At 39.4% G+C, this 24,444-nt stretch overlaps 1 protein-coding gene across 7 annotated transcripts in view; it reads left to right on the forward strand.

Moving 5' to 3' along the window:
- The window catches only part of LOC131028836 (uncharacterized), a 233,591-nt gene that overhangs the window by 103,965 nt on the left and 105,182 nt on the right, over positions 1-24,444 (forward strand). For all 7 annotated transcript variants that reach the window (XM_057959191.2, XM_057959196.2, XM_057959195.2 and 4 more), the window contains 2 exons: positions 3,242-3,369; positions 3,455-3,523. In XM_057959191.2, coding sequence (XP_057815174.2) covers positions 3,242-3,369; positions 3,455-3,523 — 197 coding nt within the window. The remainder of the gene's footprint in view (positions 1-3,241; positions 3,370-3,454; positions 3,524-24,444) is intronic.

Below are 24,444 nucleotides of genomic sequence, written 5' to 3' on the forward strand. Positions count from 1 at the left end.
AACCTTGATTCTTCTTGGAGACAGTCTGCCCTTAACCTTTCAAAATTTGGAAATTTAGCCCTTGCACTGATGCCTTGGACGAATGTTTACCATATACTAGGCAACCCATCTAGAGCAATGAGTGTTAATTCTTTGTTTTGGATCTCATATCCAAGGGTTGCTAGCTCATCCCTTAGGGCTGATATCCGCATGAAGTAGGCATTGACTGACTCCCCTTTGATCATAGCTATATGATTTATTTCTCTCTTTAAAGCCAAGGTTCTATTTGCATTGGATATCTCGAATGCATCTTCAAGTGCTTTGAACATGTTGTAGGCCGTTTCATGTTTCCTTATGATAGGCATAATATTATTCCTCACCCCATCAACTATGATTTTGATGGCCTTTTCATTTCCCTCTATCCATGTCACTTTGTCAGGTTCAGTCTCAGGTTCTGTGGTTTCAGCTTTTACAAATGATTCAACTTTATTTTCTCTTAGAATCATCTTGATTCTGAGCTTCCATGCTGAGAAATCATCGCCTCCTCCGAGTCTATCTTTGAATCTGATAGTGCTTGCCATTTGGAGAAATGTGATGTTGGATATATTCTTGACTTGAATTTAACACAAAATTGTCGATTTTAACTTGGCTCTGATACCATGTAGAGACATGGACCAGCTAGGACTCGAACCTAGGACCTTCCATACACTGCTGGAGTGCTCTACCACTGAGCTACTGGCCCTCTTGGACCAGTCCATCGTCAGTCCGGGTGTGGCTTATTTCTAACACCAACAAAGTACACCAAGTCCTTTGTCAATAAGATATAGAATAAATAGAATTATCATCTGCAGAACATAGAATAACAAAGTATGACAATGCCAAGTACAAGGTAGTTGCAGAAAGATAGATCATTTATTCCAATATGCAATGTGTACAAATATGAACTAGTTTCTGATACAACAAAATGAGTACATAAATACTATGCTGTGGTCAGTTAAGAATTAAGATTACCAACCGCCAGGAACTGCCAACCACAACTATCCATCAGGAACAATTAAACAACATTACATAACATAGCCGACTACTACTTACACAATTAACACTTTGGCTAACAAAAAAATTATTTATGAACAACTTGGCATAAATTGGCAACTACACTCTTGGACATTGTTATCAGTTGTAAATTTTTAGGACTTATTTATATTTCAGACATAAGTTTCTTAGGGATAAATAGATATATTGAAGTCCGCAGATTATTGAGAGAAGTTACATATTAGCTTTTATTATTCTTTTCCTATTGATGTAATGAAAATTGACTTTGTTAACCACTTCTAGAAGCAAGCATATTTGGATTTTGTGTTGCTTTGTTTTTTAATTTTTTATAAGCAGAAGCTATATTCCGGTCTGTAGTTTGATGTGGTTTCTATTATGAAATTTGATCTTTATGCATATAATGTGGTTTCGGCAATTTTGATTTTTTAGATAGCATATATCATAACAAAATTATTCTTAATCACAACTATTAATGGTTTACACCATTTCCTCATTCAATCATTGCATACATTGTCAACATCAAAGTCTTCGTACAATCTATCATTTATTTGATTATTCCATGCTATATAAGCTATGCTCCACCAAGTTTTTGGGGGACATGGCTAATTTGGCTCCAAAATGGTTCAATAACCTTCATGTTATACAATTTTCCAAAAATGAAAGATGCAGCTAGTTCTGCTGAGGACGACCAAGATTTGTAATTTTCGACTTACTATCGTGTTATGCGGAAATCGTGACTTTTTGGAGCCAGTTTAGCCGCAGCCATTTTAGGGATGGGGATGGTAGGGGACAATAGGGGATGCTTATTAAAAATTTGAGAATTTTAAAAAATATAGAGAAATTTCAAATATTCATATGAAAACATTGTTAAAGCATTCATCATAGATACTGTAGAAGCTTAATACATAACATTATACTTGAATTGAGATTTCACATGAGCATTGACAAACAAATTAACAAAATCGAAATGCTTTCATTGCCAATGTGCATACACATTATACAAGAATTATAACAAAAAGCCCAAAGGCTCTAAGTTTCAATTATAAAATGACGAATCCCTAATCAGCAAGTGCAATTGGTAGATCTGTATCAAAATAAGAGTTCGAGTTTGAGTCATTGCTAGTATAAGGGGCTGTCTTAGGCATTGGAACCCCAAGTCCCCGAGTCCCCAAAACGTTTTAGGGGTGGGGATGGGGGTACCAAGGCAAGGGATGCGTCCCCATGGAGCACAGTATATAAGTAATGTACAGGAAAACTATATGTGATTGTTTGTCTATTATCTCTTATGAAATTATTATTATTATTGTTTTTCTGAATCTAATTGATGCAGAAGGCTTTTGAATTATTTCATCTGTGAATAATTATTAGAGGCTTGATATGTAATAGGTTCTTCATAGGGTTTGGTCTTGCATTATACAAGTTCCCATAGATATCTCTTATTTTGCAAGATTTAAGAGTTCTGTAAGGTTTTAAATATTTTAGAACAGGGGTTCCTCCAAGCCTATATTTTGTGTCTAAATCAAGGTTTCTATAAGTGGGGGTGTCCCAAGCTATTGTCTTCCAATTTAGTGTTGTCAGTGTTTAGTGGGAAACATTATGTATGGGTTTCCAGGTTCCTTATATCACCATTCAGTTTGCACTTGCCTAGTGATACCAATTAACTCTGTTGGTTGGTTCTGTTCTGTTAAACTGTCAAGGATTTGTAAACAGTGTTAATGGTTACCAGACATGCATATTAGTATTTGCATGATACATGCATTTATAAACAAATAGTTGGGAACAATATTTACTTTATTGGCTTAAAATAATACATTTTACTGTTTACTCTTGCCCTCAAGCATTATTTGTAAATTCATTCTTTATAAAGTTGAGACGATATTCCTATCACTGGAACTAATGCTCTCATTTTCTTAAAACAACATAAAGGTCTCTCTATAACATGATGATAACATTATTCTTAAAGCGACTGGCACTTTATAGTAAATGTAAAGTCACACACATCAGCAGTTTATATGGCGTGGGTTAAATACTGAGCATGTCTGAGGGGGCATGGGTAATTACTAATTAGCCGTTACCTATTTATGCAGATAGTTATATTCTTAACATTAAATATATAATCAATTTTCTTTTCATTTTTAATTTTTTTGTCTTGTTCTTGCATGTGAACAATTTATTTTAACTTTATCTGGCAATTATGTTACCTATGAAGGTTCTACATTCAGGCATAGCATGTATCCTGCCTACAAGGGCAATCGCATACCTACTCCTGATACTGTAATCCAGGCTTTTCAATATCTAAAGGCAGCTTTGGCGGCCATGTCAATAAAAGTTATCCAGGTATGCATTTTTGAAGAATCGGAATGGTGGACTTTGGGGTTTTTCTTTTTGTAGTTTATATCTTGATACAATTTTTTAAAAGCAGGTTCCAGGTGTGGAAGCTGACGATGTGATTGGGACACTAGCTATGAATGGAGTAGCTGCTGGCTTGAAGGTATATTCGAAATCCTTTTAGGTTGTGTTGGTTTCTAAATGCTTTGAAGGAAACAATTTTGATATTGTTGAATACTAATCAGTTTTAGTGCTTGCATGTATGCTAGTGTAAACCTTCCTTGTCAATCGTTGACGAAGATTGTCTTTTTCCAGAACTGATTAATACAGGGTTATGTATCTTGGGATTCATAGTTTCAGGGTCTACCTTATGGTATAGTACATTGAATGTAGGCCCTGCTTTGTTTAGAAGAGGCTGAGGTGAAATGACCACCTACAGATTAAGGCATTCATAATTTCATATTGTATAAAACAGATGGGGTTATTGACCAATGTCACCAATCTATCATTCGTTATTTCAAGTACAAAATTGATAATGGGTAGGCATTTTGCTATTATATCTTGTATGTGCGCCTTTCTCTATCACTGCATGTTGTGTTTTTTATAGGTGAATTCCAATGGAATAGAGTAGTTGTGCATCTAATCTCAATGGTCTTGGAAAGGGTTAATTAGATATTGTCTATGAAAGGGAGCCAGTTTGGACATGCTACCAGAATTAAATAATTAATCTTCAAAGGCATTGGGAGGTGTAGATGTGGATCATGAAGCCAAAATGTTTGACAGAATATTCCATATTTAGCTTTGAGGAAAATCTTAAAATCCAAAGCTAGAGGAACTTTTTCATATCTATTCTGCCAGTAGTAGATCAAGTCAATACAGATTTATGTTTTGAATGGTGGCTTCTAACTTTTATGGTTTGTGAAACTAGAGTAATTGAAGAATTGAAATTATTGGAGTATAGAAGAATCTCACAAAACCATCTGCATCTTTACAAAAATTGTGAAAAATTATCTGTTGACGTGTCTAAAATCGAGAAACTTATGACTTCATCCGGCCAACGCAAAATAGAAATGCTAAGAATCCTATCCTCTCTTGAGATAAGGAAATCCCTAATGCTATGTTAATTTGATCAACGGGGATTACCTCAATGTTTTGGTTGTCAGGTCTTGACTACAAGATAGCTTAGCGGTTTGATGTGTTTTGCTGGAAACACAAAGGAGACTTGAGGTTAGACGGAATCGGTTTCGAACGGGTTCCCTAAAGTTCAACAGTCCTATATCATCTGATTATGCTTCTGATTGATACTATCTCAGCTTTACTGTATAGTTTCTTTTGATAAAAAAAGGGAAAAAAGGAAGGGAAAAGAGAGAGAAAATATCTAATTAATCTATCTAAGATAGCATATCCAAGAAGATAGACGAAAACCTTAAAAAAACCAGATTTAACATTATCAGTTAAATAAAACACAATGTTGTAAAATCTAGTGCAATCTTCGAAGGGAGTTGGATTTTCATGTTACTAAACATAAATACAGAATTTGACATCCATTCGTTTGATGTTTAACAATTGAACTAAGCACATAAATGGGTTCAAACTAACCATGCAGGGGGAATGGCAATCAGCCAATCCTTAATGGTATGAACACCAAGGTTTCTATCAAATATTATACCCAAAAATACTATCTGAAAGCAAAATACATAACAAGAATATTAAATGGTGAAGAAGGAGACCATGCACTCACAAAGAAATAAGAGAAATTTAATTTCCATTAATTCTGCATGAATTTCGCTAGAGTTTCAGCAACAATCTTAGACTTCCTTCTAAAATAAGGGAAAATCAACCCCTTTAAATAGAGTTTCAAAACTTAGATGAATGGCCAAGATTAAAACAAAACAAGTGGCCTAGATTCATGAATACAACATAGTACCCATGCCCATAAATGGGAGGCAAAATATCAACCACCAAAGGAGAAACAATAACTACCCAAAAAGGCAATTAATAACTACCAAAAAGCTGCTCCAAAAAGTGCACATGCACGAAGCTCAAGATTTACAACTGTTTTGGTAGTTAGAAATGAACTTTATGGCCAAAAAGTGCTTTTTAAGATTTTAAAAGAATTTTGCACTTTATGAAAGCACTTTTTCCTTTTCTGCTGTAGACCCTTTTTCCAGAAATTCATCCTCGCCGTGCAAATACTCTTTCCAAAGGTCCCGACCTGCTGCACGCTCTGCCCGAACATATTCTTGAAATTTGACGCATAGCTGGAATAGTACCATGCTTGGAGGCATAGGAGGATGGCGTATTTTATATTGCATACCCTCCAAGTGGCGATCTACATGCTTTAACCCATCCTTCCAGTCGGACCGATGAGCCTCAAAACATAAAATGTCTGAATGCAATCCACTGGCAAACTCTAGGTCCTCCGTGGAGTATGTGACCTTGTCAATTCTCAATCTATCCTCCCAATCTGGTTGCACTTGGTCATCGGACAAACTATTTTTCCAGCTCAGAACCATTGATTGGAGAATCCTTCCACCAAGATCCCTCATGTTTTTCAAGATTTCCTTGCATTCCTCTTGCTCTTTATTAATGGCATCTTTTGTTTCATTCTTCATGGTGGCGGTCCAGTAGCATTCTTTAAAGATGCTAATGTCATAGGGATCCAGGATAGCGGACAATGTGGGAATCTGCGTGTGGGTCCAAAAAAGAGCCCTCATGAGGGGGAGAATTGTACCAACCACCTCATGAACCTTGATACATTCCCTCTTTACCTTGAACAATTTGACGAGAGTGGTCTCTCGATGGTGGGCCATTTCCTTTACATCTTCAATGATCCGCTCTCCCTTTTCCTTAATGTCTCGAATTCATTCCTTGACAGCTTTGGCGGTATCACGTACTCCTTCAAACTCTGTTCTGTTGTAGTCCTTTGTGCCAATGCCAATGGGGGGACATGGGATTCGGGAGCATGATGCAATGGCTTCAGCAGGTGATCAATGTACCCCTCGGCCTGCTCAGCACGAACTCGGTACATGTCCCTCTTAGCAGTCATTTCATCGAGTTGCCTGAGCATTTTTTGCACGGAGTCCTTGAACTCTTCCCTTTCTTGCTCTTTGGTGGCTCGCCCTATCGGGATGGTTGTAATGCTATAATCGGCCAATGCAATTTGATCCGCTTGCTTATCGACAGGTGGGGTAGCGATATGGATGATGTGGTTCCTCTGCTCATCCTTGGTTATTCGGGAGTAGGTCTTGGGCTTTTTCTTCCCTTTGGACTTTGCCTCTCCTATGCGAGAGAAGATATCCTCCAAGTTGATAGGTGGCTTGATGGCTGCCTTCCGTTGTGCACGAGCAACTAACCAATCTTGAGGGATGGTTTGCCCGAATGTTATGGCCAAATTCCCACTTTGCTCCTTAGAGGTTTCAGCTGGCCCAATGCCTATCGGCAATTGATCTGTCATAGAAGGAACAAATGCAGTATCCAACCCTTTACTTATAGCTAAGTTCTCTCCTACCTCACTAAACAACTGACGGGTATCCCCATGTGATGGTTGCTCTTCAGTTCTGTCGGGCTCGTGGGTTTCATCTGCCTTGCGCTCTCCTTCGACGGTGGTGTCATCTTTGCCGGCACTATTCAATTGTAATTCATGTCAACTCCCTTGGGTAAGTTCATGCATATCAACCTCTTGATTAGGCAGAATTTCTCCTTCCTCAACTTGATTTCCAGGTTCACTAGAACCAATGATCCTTACCTCTGCATCTAGCTCATCTTGTGCTGGAGGATTATTAGCCTCGAATGCATCAACATCGCTCTGGGAGGGCGTAGCAGGTATATAGTCAAGCTCAACTACGTCATCCTTCGAATTGGGGTCCTTGGATGACGAACTGACCTCAAGCCTTCTAATAGGGATCTTTTCCCTTCTAGTTCTTTTTGATGCCCGAGCCCCTCTATTAGCTCTGGCTTTCTTCCTCTTTTCGGGTTTCTCAACCTCTTCCTTCGGTGCACTTGAGGTTCCCTCATCTTCCGAAGACTGGGAATTGAGACTGCCCATCATATGGTATGTTAATTGAATTCCTTCATGGGTTAGTCTCTCAATCTGTTGGGATAAGCAGTGATCGGTATACCTTCTTGGAGCTACCATAACTGCCTCAAAATCAGTAATCGAATCCCGAGACCAATCAATTCTCGGCAAGAGGTACTTTATTGCCTCAAACTCTTGGACCTGCAGGCAATTACCCAAATCTATCACTTGATCTGGGACCCGACGGTAGTCGTAAAGCCGCATCTGCTGCACACTCAGCCTCGAATATTCACGCCGTTGGACCTCATAGTCATCAGAACAATTTTTCCAATAGTCCTCAATTGATTCCTTTGCTCTGTAGTGCCTGCCATAGGCTCTTTTTGCCAAATTGTCACGATCAAAACATTTCCTTGGGAAATGTTCCTGTAGGCCATAAGATGCTAATTGAGCAAGTGACTCATCGGCTTGCATTGAATTTTTTGAAATGCACATTGAGGTTACCCAAAATCATAGGGAAGGTGAATCTGGACTGTTTCTTATCTTTGAGTAAGCTGCCCGCTGGATGTGCTTGCCTTGCAACTTCCATAAGAACTACTTTGTTTGTCAGATAGCATGGAAGTCGGAACAGAGCTCCCTCAAAGCCTACTATTCTGATATAGGTGAACCTAAGGAATTGAATAAACCAGACGCCATATTTTCGTACCAAACTGGTAGCCTGCTCTGAGAGCCTTATGTGCAATCCCCCTTGCATCAACCTGACTAGGCGCATTGTAAAGGCGTCATTGACACGCTCATATTGACCAATTGCATAAGCAGCGTTGTTCTTTTCCCTCTGAGCTATGTCATAGTAATGTAGTTGAGGATAGCAGTCGTACACCTTTACTTGATTTGGGCCGTTCTCGATTTCACCCTTCTTGATCAATCCTGTCAACGGCTGGTGTCGGGCGAACATATAAACTAGGTAGGAGGTCATGGTGAAGTACTTTTCTTCAAGTTCGACCAGCTGGGTATGGATATTATCATTGATGATTTGGGCCCAATCAAACTTGGATTTTCCGGCAAAGACCTACTCCGTAAAGTAGAACATCCACTCTTCAAAAAAGTTAGACTGAGGGAGTCCCATAACCCGGCTGAGTAAGGTGACCATATCACCATGCTTGTTATGAAAGTCACTTCTGGGGGTCTTTTTACTGATTCTAATACTCGGAGGCCTTCTCTACTTATACCATTCTTCATTTATCAATGTCCTGCATTTAGCAGGGTTCATGTCGTAAGCAACTTGTGCTTCATCTATGGTTGTAGCAATGGGATTATTAGGAAATGGGATGTCAAATGCATCCCCAATGGCCTCAGGTGTGAAGTCAGCTAGCACCATATTTTCTAGAACGACTAATCTGGTCTCTGGCTGATAATGTCGGGCAGCCTCAACTACTAGCTCAGAATTCTGCACGGATGGAGGGAAACCTACCGCCTGAGCGATACCACTTTCCATCATCCGCCTAGGCTTGCCATAGGTGTTAGGAGAATATACGCGGTCTCTGAAATCCTGAATGTCTATGTGGCCCAAATCAGTATCACCTATGTTTTCCCATATGCTCTGGACTTTTGACTCCCTCAGTCCTCCTCTCTGGTACTGGTACTTCATTTTCTCGCCTTTACGGGGAATGTCAGATTTAGAGACCCAAGATGTTCCGGTCGCACCAGGCGTCTTTGAGGATTCTACCACAGATTTAGGCATTTATCCTACACAACCAGACCCGGATTACGAGACGAGATGAAGTGAACAAACAAGTTAGTCAAAATAGAGGATGATGTTAGCATGTTAGGATCAACGGGAAAATTGAAATTCGAAGAAAGTACGATGCTTCAACAAAAGGCCTGATTAAATTGGAAGTGAAATTCTATTAAATTCCTTGTTTAAAATTTGCTACTTGGCTGCGGTTCAAGGTTTGGGTGCCTTAATGATTGCCAATTTTGCACTCGAAGAAGAGTTTTGCCTAAGTTTAATTTTTTCAAAATGTTCAAAATTTCCCTAAGTCTGAATTTTCGCTTTCAAGGTTAATTTTGGTAGGCTTTGTTGTTGCGCTACGTTCAATGTTTCAAATAGACGACCAATTTTGCATAAATAATGATGATAAAGGAGACAAAAACGAACTTACCTGGCGAACAAGGTGTCTATCCTACGATCTCCCCAAACTTTGGGTTAGAAAGGATTTGTGCAAATTCGGCTTGCAAGGCCCTTTTGCAAACTTAAAAAAAAATGCCTCTCCTTTCCGCTCTTCCTAACTCATGCTTTCGCGATACTGGACTACACTTGCTGATTTTCGGCCTGGAAGTACTCTTTGCAAGCTCATAAAGGAAGACGCCCTAGGAAATAAAAACGCGATTCTCCTAATTTCGGGATGAAAGGGCTGGAATGCAAATACCTTCAAGTTTAACGCGCCCTTTTACTTCATGATTTCCACCTCCCTTTTGGCGATTTTCGGACTAAAGGCGGTTTTTGCAAGGTTTTGTTATTTCGCGATCTTGGTGTTTTACCCAATTTCGGGGCAAAATGCCTTTTTGAAAGCTTTTGTTCATGACGCCTTACCTTTTTGGCGAAACTGGGCTTATAAGGGATTTTGAAAAGTTTTATTATTTTAGCGTTTTAACCTTATGACTCGAAGTTCGGCCTAAAAGGCCATTTTGCAAAAGTTTTTTTAAATTTTCGCGTTTCCTTCTTTTAGCGAAAATCGGCCTAAAGGGGAGCTTTGAAAAGTTCTTACCGTTTCACCTTGGCTTGGCGAACTTCAGCCTAAATCGCACTTTTGAAAAGTTTTATAATTTTCACGTTTTAACCCTATGAACTGAAGTTCGGCCTAAAAGGCCCTTTTGCAAAGGTTTATAAGTTTTGTGTTTTTTATTTAACTTTGGTTCCCAAAATCGGCCCAAAGGGCACTTTTGAAAACTTTATCAAGTTTAGCGCCTTCACCTAGGCCCCCGAAAATCGGCCCAAAGGGCACTTCTGCAAAGGTTTATAATTTTAACGCTTCACCTTGGTTTGGCGAACTTCGGCCAACTTGGGCGTTTTGACAACCCTTGAAACTTAGGTGTTCTCTATTTGGCAAAATTCGGCCCAAAAGGCCATTTTGCAAGGTTCTGAAATTGACACTCTTGCCTACCTAGTAGACTCTCAGGCTTTTAAAACTATATTTCCCTTGGATTGATTATGGGTATTCAAAATGCGAAACTCTCTGCGCAGAACTCCCAGGCCATGCGACTTAAAATCCAAACACGCCCTTACTTAATGACCACAAAGTCTATTGCCTCACCACTTCCTGGATCCCAACAAAAAGGGATGGCAGAAAAAAAAATCAAAATTCGAAACTCAGCAGGACGAAGGCTGAAAAGCAAAGAGGGGGACCCTGTCTGCGACAGGGATTGTGTGCAACGCACAACATTATCCACAGGTGAAGTTTTGCCTTTTTTCCCCTCATTGTTTCATTTTTCCCTCAAAATACCTATTGGAAATCTTCCTATTTTCTCTTTTAAATTTCCGGGTTGATTATACAAGGGGAATATTGCCCCAATTTGAGCATCGATTATTATACAATCCAAGTGGTGATATTAGTGGGATTGGTATGAACGTGGCAAACACCTTATTGGGTATAGAATGAGGGCTAGGTCAGTTGGTCAACCTGCAGGCACAAAAGCAGCTAAGGTGTTGAGTGGTTTGATTCTTTATTTTGTTGTGCCCTTCTATGGGTTGTAAAGATCATATGGCAATAGACTCGGCAACTTGGGTTTGTTTTGTTGGAAACCTTTGTCATTGATGTCAAAGGTGATGTCAAAAGAAGAATTTATTTATGCATCGTTGACCTATGTTAATGGTGCCTTGATTTTTGAATGCCTTGGAAGATTAACGAATAATGTAATTTATGCTGGCCAACCTATGGTTCTAAGTTTGGCGGCCATCTTGTGAAGATAAAAATCAAAATCATCTTTAATTTGGGATCTCCCTTATTGTGGCACCCACTTTATTGGTGTTTAAATTAAAAATGAAAATATTATTTTCTGTATGGGCCAACCCCATCTTGGCACCCATTTTTGAGATGAAAAGGCATCTATAAGATGAAGTGGTGTGTCAGTTGGCAAGTGTGATGTTATTTCAAAAGGTTGCCCCCCTTTGTGAAGCTATACGGATTGGTTGCAAGGAGTCTTTATAAGCAAGTAATGATTGAATATCATTCTTATATGGAGAAAATATAATTAAAAGTTATAGGAGATCTGAAAGCAAGATCAAGGCAGTCTTATGAGCAGAATTACTGAAGACTATATGGCAGATTTATAAGCAAATTATTGAAGACTATTTTCCATATTTATGAGCAGAAAGTATTGAAGACTATAAGCAGATTTAAATAAGCATTTTTAGAGCAGATTTGTGGAGGAAAATTAGAGCTGATCCTAGAAGAAGACTCTTAGAATTATCATATCATTTCTTTGGAGGTTGGTGCCTCCTAATTGAGGAGATTGGGAGAATGGTGCCTCTCATTCAAGGAGATTGGTGTCTCTTGCTGAGTTGGTGGTCAGTGGTGGAGATTGGTGTCTTTAGTGGGTTGGTGCCTACGAAACATCATGAGGGGATTGGTGTCTCCATTGCGTATCTCTTATGTGTGTGGATTTCTGTTGCGTAATTGTTTTATCTTATTTTATTGATGTTGTGCAACTGATATGCATCAAGTTTGAAAAAGTATAAATAGGCTTATAATGATTCACCCCCCCTCTCAGTATAAACGTGTGTTATTGATATCTTTTGTTGGTGATAATTCTATAATGTTATTGATGATTAAATAGTCAATGGCTCACATGGGGTGATCAATGATGTTGACTATGTTCCTAGATTGAGTTCAATTTTGCTTTATGGTTTGAAGTCTCTCAAACCAGAAAGAAGGTTGAATTTTGAGTAGACAAGTTTGTTTTTAAAGGTAATCAGGATAACTTGAATATTGCAGCTTCTAGGCCACTAGATACAATTGAAAAGCTCTGAAATGTACCACTGTCTATGTGTCATGACGGAATGCTTTCAATTGCATTTATGTCTATGAATTCTTCTCTGATTTTGTCATAAAAGAATTGAAGATGATGAAACAAAAACTTAACACTTGAAATAGTGGTTAATAGACATGTAGATTAATAGTTGAAGAGATTAGAAGGATAAGAATACTTTGCAGATTATGATACATGGACAACACATGGAGACGCTGTCCATTAAGAGTGACGACTATCCATCAAATTTAGATGTTTTATCACATGCTTCCTCTATTGATTATTCAAAGTTAGAGGATAAGTCTTTCCACAGATCCAAAAAGGTCAATAGATCCCAAATAGTTATTAGATTGAGAGCATTGTAGAGGTTGGGTTATAGAGGAGGGGACTAGGCTAGTATGGCCAAGCTATTATTCAGCCCATAGAGATGATCTCACAATGTTTTTGGAGAAAATATTAGATTTATTGTGTTGGTCATTGTTGACGTGTCTGAAATCGCATTGCTGCAAACTCCATACGGCCAACGTAGAATAGAATAAACTCGCTGAGCATCCTATCCTCTCTTGAGATAAGGAAATCCCTAATGCTATTTTCTACTTTTGATCAAAGGGGACAACCTCAAGGTTTCGTTTGTCAGGTCTTGATTGCGGGATTGCTCAGTGGTTTGATGTGTTTATGCGGGAAACACAAGGAGGACTTACGGTGAGATAGGTGATTGCTGGATGAGTTCCCTGGAATTCTTATGATCTTTCTTATCAAATGATTTCAATTGACTTGATATTGTCTTCAATGGGACTGCAGATTCTCTTGATAAAAAAAAAGGGAAAAGGAGGGAAGGATAGGGAGAGAGAGATGCATAAAATATAAATTTTAACTAAGACAGCAGGTTCAGTAAACAGATAGACACCTCCGAATAACTAAATTAAGCATCACCAGCGATTTAAGCACAATACTTGCATCAATCTAGTGCGATCTTCAAAGAAAAGTAGGATTTTCATGCTATCAAATACAACATTAGAACTTTTACATTCATTTAGTGAGCATTTAATAACCGAACTAAGCATGTGAAAGGTTCAGATTAACCATGCAGAAGGAAAGACAATCAGCCATTCCCTAATGGTATGAACTGCGAGGATTCTATTGGATGTTTATTTGAAAATGCTATATAAAGGAAATAAACATAACTGAAAAATTTCTAAATTAATGAAGGAGACCTGTTGACGTGTTTTTTAGGACAGCGTCTAACACAAAATAAAGTTGCCTAACAGTCACTTCACTCTCTCTTGATCAAAGTACGATTGCATGCTAAGATTGCAAGAAGTTCAAACAATTGACTCCAAGGTTCCTTCAATGCGTGGACGTGACTCAGTTGGCTGATGTGATTGTTGGTAATCCAAGGGGCCTTACGTGTGCATTGTTTTTTCACATCTTTGCTGTGGCTGGAACTCCATCATCGGATATGGCAATTCTGCGATGCTATTGCTTAGAATGGACTAAAATGAATTGAAAGTAAAAGGGAAAGGGTTTAGAAGAATCTAAATCTACTCCTAAGGGTAGTGATAACGATGGATAGTGCTTTGGTGGACAAATTCCAAATAAGCCAAGCTCTGCTTCGCCAAGTTCAACTACAACTCTGCAAGAACCGGTGCAATCTTCTGAGGATATTGAGGATTTTCAAATCGAGAAAGTACATTTGAATACCCAAAACGGCGCAATCCAAACGACTATCCACAATCGAACTTAGCATGAATTTAGGGGGCTCAGACTAACTTAACACTGCAACTTACAATCAGCAAGATGCAAAAAGTATGAACCAGGGAAATTCATCAAACACCATTACATTTTCCATTGAAATCAAAGCATTATACTACTTGTACTCTAAGCGAGGAAGGTGAAACCATGCAAGTTTTGAAAAAATAACTCAAGTGGACACCATCAGAGAACAATGTTTCACTATTGTTTTCTCAAAAAACTTATCGCAACAATTTCATACAAAGCTCCCTCCTTTACAATTGAGGGGGGTCACCCCTTATATAGGCTTCAAGCCCTGGCTACATGCAAAACCCTAAGTAGGGTTTTCCCTAAAAGATTCTCCACTCAAGATGCAACAAGGTGGGAATCTCCAATTAATAACCCATCATGCCCATATACAATTAATTCAAAAGTACCCAAAATAGCATCCATTGCACATTAAATGCATCGCCTCCTTCAAATTCGCCCAACATGCGTTGAATATTCATCCATGAAAAAATCACCCCATTATGTCATAAATGCTCCATCATTTCCACATGCGGTGGTTGCATGCAAAAGGAATCTGCCATAAATTCAACATGCGATCACCAGGTCGCCATTTGGTCAAATATCCTGGTAATGAATGCGCCACCCTACTGCCACGTGTTCAATAGATCCTCGCCATGCAAGTGGACCCCGCTGTCGTATATCCGCTCCTGCACATCTGGAATTGTTGGAGAGGGAAAATTCGATTCAGGAAGAATTTTCTTGAAGTCTCTTCAACTTTCCTTTCTCGGAGAAGGTGTTTCATCAATTCTGCACATTTCCTATTTTTTAGGAAAATTTCCAAATTAGGGTTCCGTGGTCCAGGAGAGAGAAAATTCTCCTACGAATCCAAATCTGTAAAACTTTTGAAATTTGGATGTGATTTGATGCCTGAGAATGGATTTTTCAAATTTTTCCCTGGAGGGGAAATTTCTTGTTCAGTTCATCCCTGATTCCTTCCTTGCCTTAGAAATTTTATGTTCAATTCATCCTTGGGTGTATTTCTTCCTTGCTTGGAATTTTGTCCCGAAGGAAGGAATTTCCAATACTTAGCCAAATTTTCATCTTTCCTGGAATTCTGTCCTGAAGGAAGGAATTTCCAACACTTAGCCAAATTTTCACATTTCCAAGAATTCCGTCGTGAAGGAATTTCCAACACTTAGCCAAATTTTCACGTTTTTCGGGAACTCTATCATGAAGGAAGGAATTTCCAACACTTAGTCAATTTTTCACCTTTCCTGGAATTATGTCCTGAAGGACAGAATTTCCATTAATTTGTGAGTTGTCCATGTCTCTTTTCAACATTTCTATTTTTTAGGGATCCTCCTAGAATTGAGGAGCTAGGTCCATTGGATGAAGAATTTCACCCTGATTCTAAATCTATAAAAATTTCCATATTTGGTCCGGATTTGATGTCTAAAAATAGCATAACTGAAAATTCGCTCGAGGGGAATTCTGCTTTTATTCCTCCTTGACTCCTTGGATTCCGTGCCTTAGGCAAAATTTCAAATTTTTTTGCTTGAGTGAAATTTTTTCACTACACCAAGGATTCATGAATTTTCCCTCTGTGAATGCATTTCTGGTTTTGGCGCCTCAGCCTTGACCTGGGCACATTTTGGAGATGTCCATGGAGAGGTGGAAAATTCCACTTGTGAATGCATTTCTCATTTTGGCGCCCTAGCCCTGACCTAGGCGCATTTTGGAGATGTCCATGGAGAGGTGGAAAATTCCACTTGTGAATTCATTCTAGGTTTTAGCGGCCCAGCCCTGACTTGGGCGCATTTTGGCCATGTCCATGGGGAGGTGGATTTTTGCACTTGTGAATGACTTCATGAATTCAGCGCCCTAGCCCATACATGGGCGCATTTTGGCCATGTCCATGGAGACATGGAATTTCCTACTTGTGAATGACTTCATGAATTCAGCGCCCTAGCCCATACCTGGGCGCATTTTGGCCATGTCCATGGGGACATGGAATTTCTTGCTTGTGAATGACTTCATGAATTCAGCCCCTAGCCCATACCTGGGCGCATTTTAGCCATGTCCATGGAGAGGTTGATTTTTGCACTATTTCAGGCTCTTCGTCAGGATAGATATATATGAAATATAACATTTCTTATACTTTAAGTTATATTTCATATATATTGTCAGGATGTTTGAGAGTGGTTTCAGGTCCATAGGAATCATAATGCAAATTCTGGATTTTGGAAGATCTTCCAAATTTCCAGACTTAGTCAAATTTCAGGCCATTTTCGGATCAGGATGACATTGGTGGATTGATGTGAATTTTTGGACTTGGATGATTTTGCATGCTTTCCTCTTCTGGAATAGGAGTTCCAAACTTAACCATTTTTTATCCAACTTGTTTGCCTTCTGACTCTTCCGGATTTAGAAATGGTCTTCAGGAACGTTCAGTCTTTAAAGGTATTCAGCTTTCAGTGTTTTCCTGTGAAGAACCTGCCAAAAATAGATTTTTCCAAATAGTAAGTGTTTCAAAATGTCAAGGTTTGGGCAAAATAGGTCAGAAAAGCACTTACTAAAAATAGAAACTTACTAAAAATAGTAAGTTTAATTTTTGGCAAAATTAGACCAATCCGAGACTTAGTAAAATCCCTAAAAAATAGGAACTTTCTAAAAATAGAAAGTTGCTCCGTTTTGGCTCAAATTTTACTAGGAGGTTCCTTGAAGGGTCCTAATTCCAGTTGTATCTTCAGTTTTTCCAAAACCCTAACAAAAACCCCGAAAATCTAGGATAGAAGGCAAAAACCCTAAAATTCACAAAATGAGTCCTAGACTTAGCTGAATTCGCTCAAACAAAAAGCAGATTTAATCAATATGACCCCCAAACACTTACAAAGAAAAGAGATTGACAAGACCGCTGCGAAAAGACCACAAAAACGCAAGCCAAAAAACCGGGAGGGCCTAAAAAGAAGGGGGTCCCCATTTGCAATGGGGCGATGTGTGAAAACGTCACAACATCTAGCCCCCACCCGAATAAATGTTCCCAAACATTTCAAAGACAAAATCCAATCCACGGGTGAAGTGTAGAAAAACACTTTAGGGCACAACGTAGATTAAAGCACATTCATCTGATATTGCATAATTGTGCACATATGCATCAATTCCATCTCACAAGACCATCCAGACTCCTAGAATTAGTCATGGCTGGCTAAAAGGTATCTATACTTCAAAAGCATCCAAGACATTGCCTCGCTGCCAGTCAAGCGTCCATAGCTCCAACGAGGTTGTCTCTGGAATTCCACGAATATTGCTCCACTGCCAACCAGGCGTCCATAGCCCCGGTGGAGTTATTCGCATATTCCCAAAGCCAATATTTTGATATTTCTTTTCATTTTTTCATCTTTTCTTTCCCTTTGATATTTCATTTCATTTCCGTCAATTCCTCTGGCTCATAAGCAATGAAGCCTACTATGGGTTTGGAGATTCCAGTGGCGTTGAAGCAAGATGTAAAGTTTTCACCAACCATAACTTCTCCTAAGAGATCTGAATGACTTAGAGCAATTGATAACATAAGTGGAATACAACATCCTCAATTCTATCTGCAAAGAGGAACTCCAAACAATTTAGGCCACTCCAAAACCCTAAACCTAAGCAAAACCACTTGAGCGGACAAGCTCAAGGGAAACCAGCACCAAAGGCTGAAAACCAAAACCGAAACAAAACCGACGGGGAAACAAACAAGAAAGAAAAACAAAACAAAACAAGCCAAAACCCCAAAAACCAACGGGAAAACAAACAAAGCAAACAGAAAGGAAACCTAATCTAATAAAAACAAAAAAAAAATTCGAACGAACAATACTCAGAAGACCTAAATATATACAACTCGTAACATGATTTCTCAAGATGTGCAAGAGCAACATGGCATTAGTCATGATTCGAAGCCTTGCAAATTCATCTTTAAACTCAGAAAAGTAATCTTTCACAATACAAATCTCAAACTCAAGCAAGACTTCAGGAAAGATTATCAACTGTGGCAACTCATCGGGACCATGATCAATCCATAAACAAGTTCTTCTTCCCAAATTTTCATAATCAAATTCATAACTTTCAAATTTAGGAGCAAGGAAAGAGACAACCTGGTGGTTTTCGTGCATGGGCGAGAATTCTGGCGTGTCATCCACTGCTTCATCAGGAGGTAGAAGCTGGTGGTGTATCATTCCATTGGCGTCCGCCATATGCAGATTGGGATCACATTCAATGGCAAGCAAACTATGGTGTGAGCTAGATTTGAATGGGGACTTGGAAATAGAGGACATTTCTCCAGCTAACTCCTTTTGAATATTTGATAACGAGTTGAGCCCCAACCTGAATTGCTCTTCATTCTTCACTTCTATCATGGCAACTTGTTCCTCAATCAGCATCTCACGTATCTCAATTTCTTTTAACAATTCTTCTTGGATCTTGAGTAGAGGTTCAAGCACCGACCCAACCTACATTTCATACTCTACTTCCATCTCAGCGACCCACTGACTATCACATATTCCTTCTTGCCTTGAGCTGCTTATCATTTCTTCTATCTGGAGCATGCACGAACAAACTTCTTCATCAAGGAGCATCTCTTCTTGCTTGACTATGGAAACATTGCTTGCATTTGTTTGAACATCTTCCATTTCTTTGTCAACCTCCGCTTCAGCAGGTGTTCCTTTCCTCGGCACAAGGTACACAAATTTTCTCTTGACTAAATTGTGTTGATTGTCCTGCTCAATCGTGCTTTCTTCACTACAAGATGCTGCTGTAATAACTTCTTCATTTGATGCTAAGTCAATTGGTTGAAGGTGAGCATTCCGCCACTTTTCTATACTATACATCTTTGCCAATTCTTCCAACTCTGCCTGCATCTTAGCTTGGTGAATAGCTTCCCTGCATGATGGACATGTGACTTCGGAATGAGTGGTATTGTGGATCCTACACCAACATGGGAGCAAGATGCCCTCTCCCTCTATGCACAAGTCTTTCTCAATACTTAAACCTTTCATAACCATCTCCTTGAACCTCATAAAAATTCACTTTCACCAATTGAAGGCTCGGGTTCTACTTTTACCGGTACAATGGGCTCATGTACTTTTGAAAAAGAAATTTTTCCTTGCAAGGCTAATTCCATCCTTGACAGAAATGTTGAACAATGCATCTCATTGTGTCCATGAGTCCTATGAAATCTACAGCTATTCCTTGATGCAAATTCAAACAAACTCTGTGGATGTAACTGTGCATTTAGTCTCCACCAAAGTTGAAGGATATCAACTTCTTGCTCCATTGAGAAATCTTTTTTTTTTAATTTTCAATTTTCAGATTTTTTTGGATTTTTCTGACATATAAGAGATCCAACATATCTCTGATTCTGCACTTGAAAGCTCATGCTAGTTTCGACCAGCTTGAATTTCTGCACTTGTGAAAGTGAACAATTTGATATTGCCCTCCTTCTAGCGCCAATTCTGTTGACATGTTTTTTAGGACAGCGTCTAACACAGAATAAAGTTGCCTAATGGTCACTTCACTCTCTCTTGATCAAAGTACGATTGCATGCTAAGATTGCAAGAAGTTCAAACAATCGACTCCAAGGTTCCTTCAATGCGTGGACGTGACTCAGTTGGCTGATGTGATTGCTGGTAATCCAAGGGGCCTTACGTGTGCATCATTTTTTCACTTATTTGCTGTGGCTGGAACTCCATCATCGAATATGGCAATTCTACGATGCTATTGCTTCGAATGGACTAAAATGAACTGAAAGTAAAAGGGAAAGGGTTTAGAAGAATCTAAATCTACTCCTAAGGGTAGTGATAACAATGGATAGTGCTTTGGTGGACAAATTCCAAATAAACCAAGCTCTGCTTCGCCAAGTTCAACTACAACTCTGCAAGAACCGGTGCAATATTCTGAGGATATTGAGGATTTTCAAATCGAGAAAGTACATTTGAATACCCAAAACAGCACAATCCAAATGACTATCCACAATCGAACTTAGCACGAATTTAGGGGGCTCAGACTAACTTTACACTGTTACTTACAATCAGCAAGATGCAAAAAGTATGAACCAGGGAAATTCATCAAACACCATTACATTTTCCATTGAAATCAAAGCATTATACTACTTCTACTCTAAGCGAGGAAGGTGAAACCATGCAAGTTTGGAAACAATAACTCAAGTGGACACCATCAGAGAACAATGTGTCACTATTGTTTTCTCAAAAAACTTATCGCAACAATTTCATACAAAGCTCCCTCTTTTACAAATGAGGGGGGTCACCCCTTATATAGGCTTCAAGCCCTGGCTACATGCAAAACCCTAAGTAGGGTTTTCCCTAAAAGATTCTCCACTCAAGATGCAACAAGGTGGGAATCTCCAATTACTAACCCATCATGCCCATATACAATTAATTCAAAAGTACCCAAAATAGCATACATTGTGCACTAAATGCACCGCCTCCTTCAAATTCGCCCAACATGCGTTGAATATTCATCCATGCAAAAATCACCCCATTATGTCATAAATGCTCCATCATTTCCACATGTGGCAGCTGCATGCAAAAGGAATTTGCCATAAATTCAACATGCAATGACCAGGTCGCCATTTGGGCAAATATTCTGGTAATGAATGTGCCACCCTACTACCACGAGTTCAATAGATCCTCGCCATGCAAGTGGACCCCGCCGTCGTATATCCGCTCCTGCACATCTGGAATTGTTGGAGAGGGAAAATTCGATTCAGGAAGAATTTTCTTGAAGTCTCTTCAACTTTCCTTGCTCGGAGAAGGTGTTTCATCAATTCTGCACATTTCCTATTTTTTAGGAAAATTTCCAAATTAGGGTTCTGCGGTCCAGGAGAGAGAAAATTCTCCTACGAATCCAAATCTGTAAAACTTTTGAAATTTGGATGTGATTTGATGCCCGAGAATGGATTTTTCAAATTTTTCCCTAGAGGGGAAATTTCTTGTTCAGTTCATCCCTGATTCCTTCCTTGCCTTAGAAATTTTATGTTCAATTCATCCTTGGGTGTATTTCTTCCTTGCTTGGAATTTTTTCCCAAAGGAAGGAATTTCCGATACTTAGCCAATTTTCATCTTTCCTGGAATTCTGTCTTGAAGGAAGGAATTTCAAACACTTAGCCAAATTTTCACATTTCCAAGAATTCCGTCGTGAAGGAATTTCCAACACTTAGCCAAATTTTCACGTTTTTCAGGAAGTTTGTCATGAAGGAAGGAATTTCCTAGCCAAATTTTCACATTTCCAAGAATTCCGTCGTGAAGGAATTTCCAACACTTAGCCAAATTTTCACGTTTTTCAGGAACTTTGTCATGAAGGAAGGAATTTCCAACACTTAGTCAATTTTTCACCTTTCCTGGAATTATGTCCTGAAGGAAGGAATTTCCATTACTTTGTGAATTGTCCATGTCTCTTTTCAACATCCCTATTTTTTAGGGATCCTCCTAGAATTTAGGAGCCAGGTCCATTGGATGAAGAATTTCACCCCAATTCTGAGTCTATAAAAATTTCCATATTTGGTCGGGATTTGATATCTAAAAATAGCATATCTGAACATTCGCCCGAGGGGAATTCCGCTTTTATTCCTCCTTGACTCCTTGGATTCCGTGCCTTAGGCAAAATTTCAAATTTTTTTGCTTGAGTGAAATTTTTTCACTACACCAAGGATTCATGAATTTTCCCTCTGTGAATGCATTTCTGGTTTTGGCGCCTCAGCCCTGACCTAGGTGCATTTTGGAGATGTCCATGGAGAGGTGGAAAATTCCACTTGTGAATTCATTCTAGGTTTTAGTGCCCCAACCTAGACTTGGGCGCATTTTGGCCATGTCCATGGAGAGGTGGATTTTTGCACTTGTGAATGACTTCATGAATTCAACGCCCTAGCCCATACCTGGGCACATTTTGGCGATGTCCATGGAGACATGGAATTTCCTGCTTGTGAATGACTTCATGAATTCAGTGCCCTAGCCCATACCTGGGCGCATTTTGGCCCATATCTAATCTAGACAAATGTCCCAGATTCATCCATAAAACATGGCTGCCCATACCTATAAATGGGAGGCAAATATCAACAACCACCCCAAAATGAGCAATAACTACCCAAAAAAGATAATTAAAACTCAAGCCTTAGCCTTCTTTCTCTTCTCAGGTTTTTCAATTTCTTCCCTGGGTGCATTGGAAGTTCCCTCATCTTCGGAAGACTAAGAATCGAGGCTACCCATTAGGTGGTAGGTGAACTGGACAATCTCATGAATTAGTCTCTCAATTTGCTGGGGCTGCCATGAGTGCCTCAAAATCAGTGATCGGGTCTTGGGACCAATCAATGCCTAGCAAAAGACGTCTCACTGCCTCAAATTCCCGGACTTGCAGACAATTCCCTGAATCCGTGAGTTGATCCGGGACTCGGCGGTATTCAAAGAGTTGCATTTGTTGCACACTCAGCCTCGAATATTCACGCCTCCGGACCTCATAGTCATCAGAGCAGTTCTTCCAATAATCCTCAACTGATTCCTTTGCTTTGTACCGCTTGCCATAGGCTTTCTTTGCCAGGTTATCATGATCGAAATATTTTCTCAGAAAGTGCTCTTGTAAGCCATAAGGAGCCAGCTCTGCGAGGGATTCCTCTGCTAGGGTGGGGGTCTTCAGATGGACATCCTGATTGCCTATAATCATGGGGAATGCGAATCTAGCCTGCTTGCTCTCTCTGAGTAAGATGTCGGCCGGACGTGACTGCCTTGCAACCTCCATAAGAACTATTTTGTCAGTTGGGTACCTGTTGTGACGTTTTCACACATCGCCCCATTGCAAATGGGGACCCCTGTTTTTTGCTTTTTAGGGTTTTTTTTTTTTTAGGTCTTTTAGGGTTTTGTCAGTTGGCTTTTGCATTTTTGAGTGCTGTCGGGGAGATCAATAGGATAGCAGGTCCTGCTGGAGTGAAGTCTTGATCCTGAAAATTTGGCTAAGTCTGAAAGTCCTGATCCTGAAAATTTGGCTAAGTCTGAAAGTCCTGATCCTGAAAATTTGGCTAAGTCTGGAATGTCCTGATCCTGAAATTTGACTAAGTCTGGAAACTGAAAAACCTCAAAAAACTAGATTTTGCAATATAACTCCTGGAGGTCTGGAACCACTCTCAAACATCCTGAAAGTATATATGGAATATAACTTAAAGTATAAGAAAGACGAAAGATAGAAGGAAATGTTATATTCCATAAAAATTATCCAGATAGAGAGTAGTTAGAAGGTGATTAGCTAGTTGATAGAATAGCAATTAGAGTAGAGTAGAGAGAGAAGGCAAAGATTGTTGCCAAGATGTTGTTGTAAAAGACTTGTAACTTCATTGAAGAAATGGTGAAATTTATGGGTCGATTCGACAATTTGCATTGTCTTTATACTTCTCATGTTTGATTTCATGTTATTAGATGAGTGGAAGAAATGTGCTTGACTGATGGTGGAATTCGTATATCCATACTACTAGCAGTTTGTTGATTGCAGACTTGCCTTCTGTAGTCAACTGGAATCATTCAACTTAAGCTTAACTTCAATTGTCACTTCTTCATTGATATGCATCAACCTGATGGTGTCTATGCCTGCAGGGATGATTTGAACATCATAAAGCTTTCCTTCGAAGATCGCACTAACCTTGTGGAGATGTTCCTGTGATGTCAAAACAAGACTTAGTTAGAATTTCATCAAAGATCATTCATTGCTCTTACATTCTTAGTGTTAAGATTAGATCCTTTCCTCGCCCTCATCTTTTTTCCTTTTTTCAAGTCTAAAGCTAGTAAGAGCCTGTGTTCCAACAATATTCAAAGCAGATCAGACGTTCAATCATCAAGTGTAAGTCCCCTTGTGATTCCAGCAAATCACATCATACCACAGAGAGCTTATCCACACGTAGAGACCCTACATACAAGAACCTTGAAGTCATCCCGATTGATCCTTTTCACGACATCTTCAGCATTCAGAGGCTTTACTCAAGAGAGGATAAGGTACCTTTAGGTATTTTATTCTGTGTTTGATAGTCTACAAAATACACATCAACAGTACCGTGGAAGTCGGAGAGGGGCACCATCAAAGCCCGCTATTCGGATATAGGAGAACCTTGGGAACTGGATGAACCAGGCTTCGTATCTCTATACTAGAATAGTAGCTTGCTCTGAGAGCCTTATGTGTAATCCTCCCTGCATTAGCCTGACCAGGCGCATTGTGAAGGCATCATTGATGTGCTCATATTGGCCAACTGCATAAGCTGGGTTGTTCTTTTC

The sequence above is a fragment of the Cryptomeria japonica genome, chromosome 5 (assembly GCF_030272615.1).
Source record: "Cryptomeria japonica chromosome 5, Sugi_1.0, whole genome shotgun sequence".
Classification (NCBI taxonomy): Eukaryota; Viridiplantae; Streptophyta; class Pinopsida; order Cupressales; family Cupressaceae; genus Cryptomeria; species Cryptomeria japonica.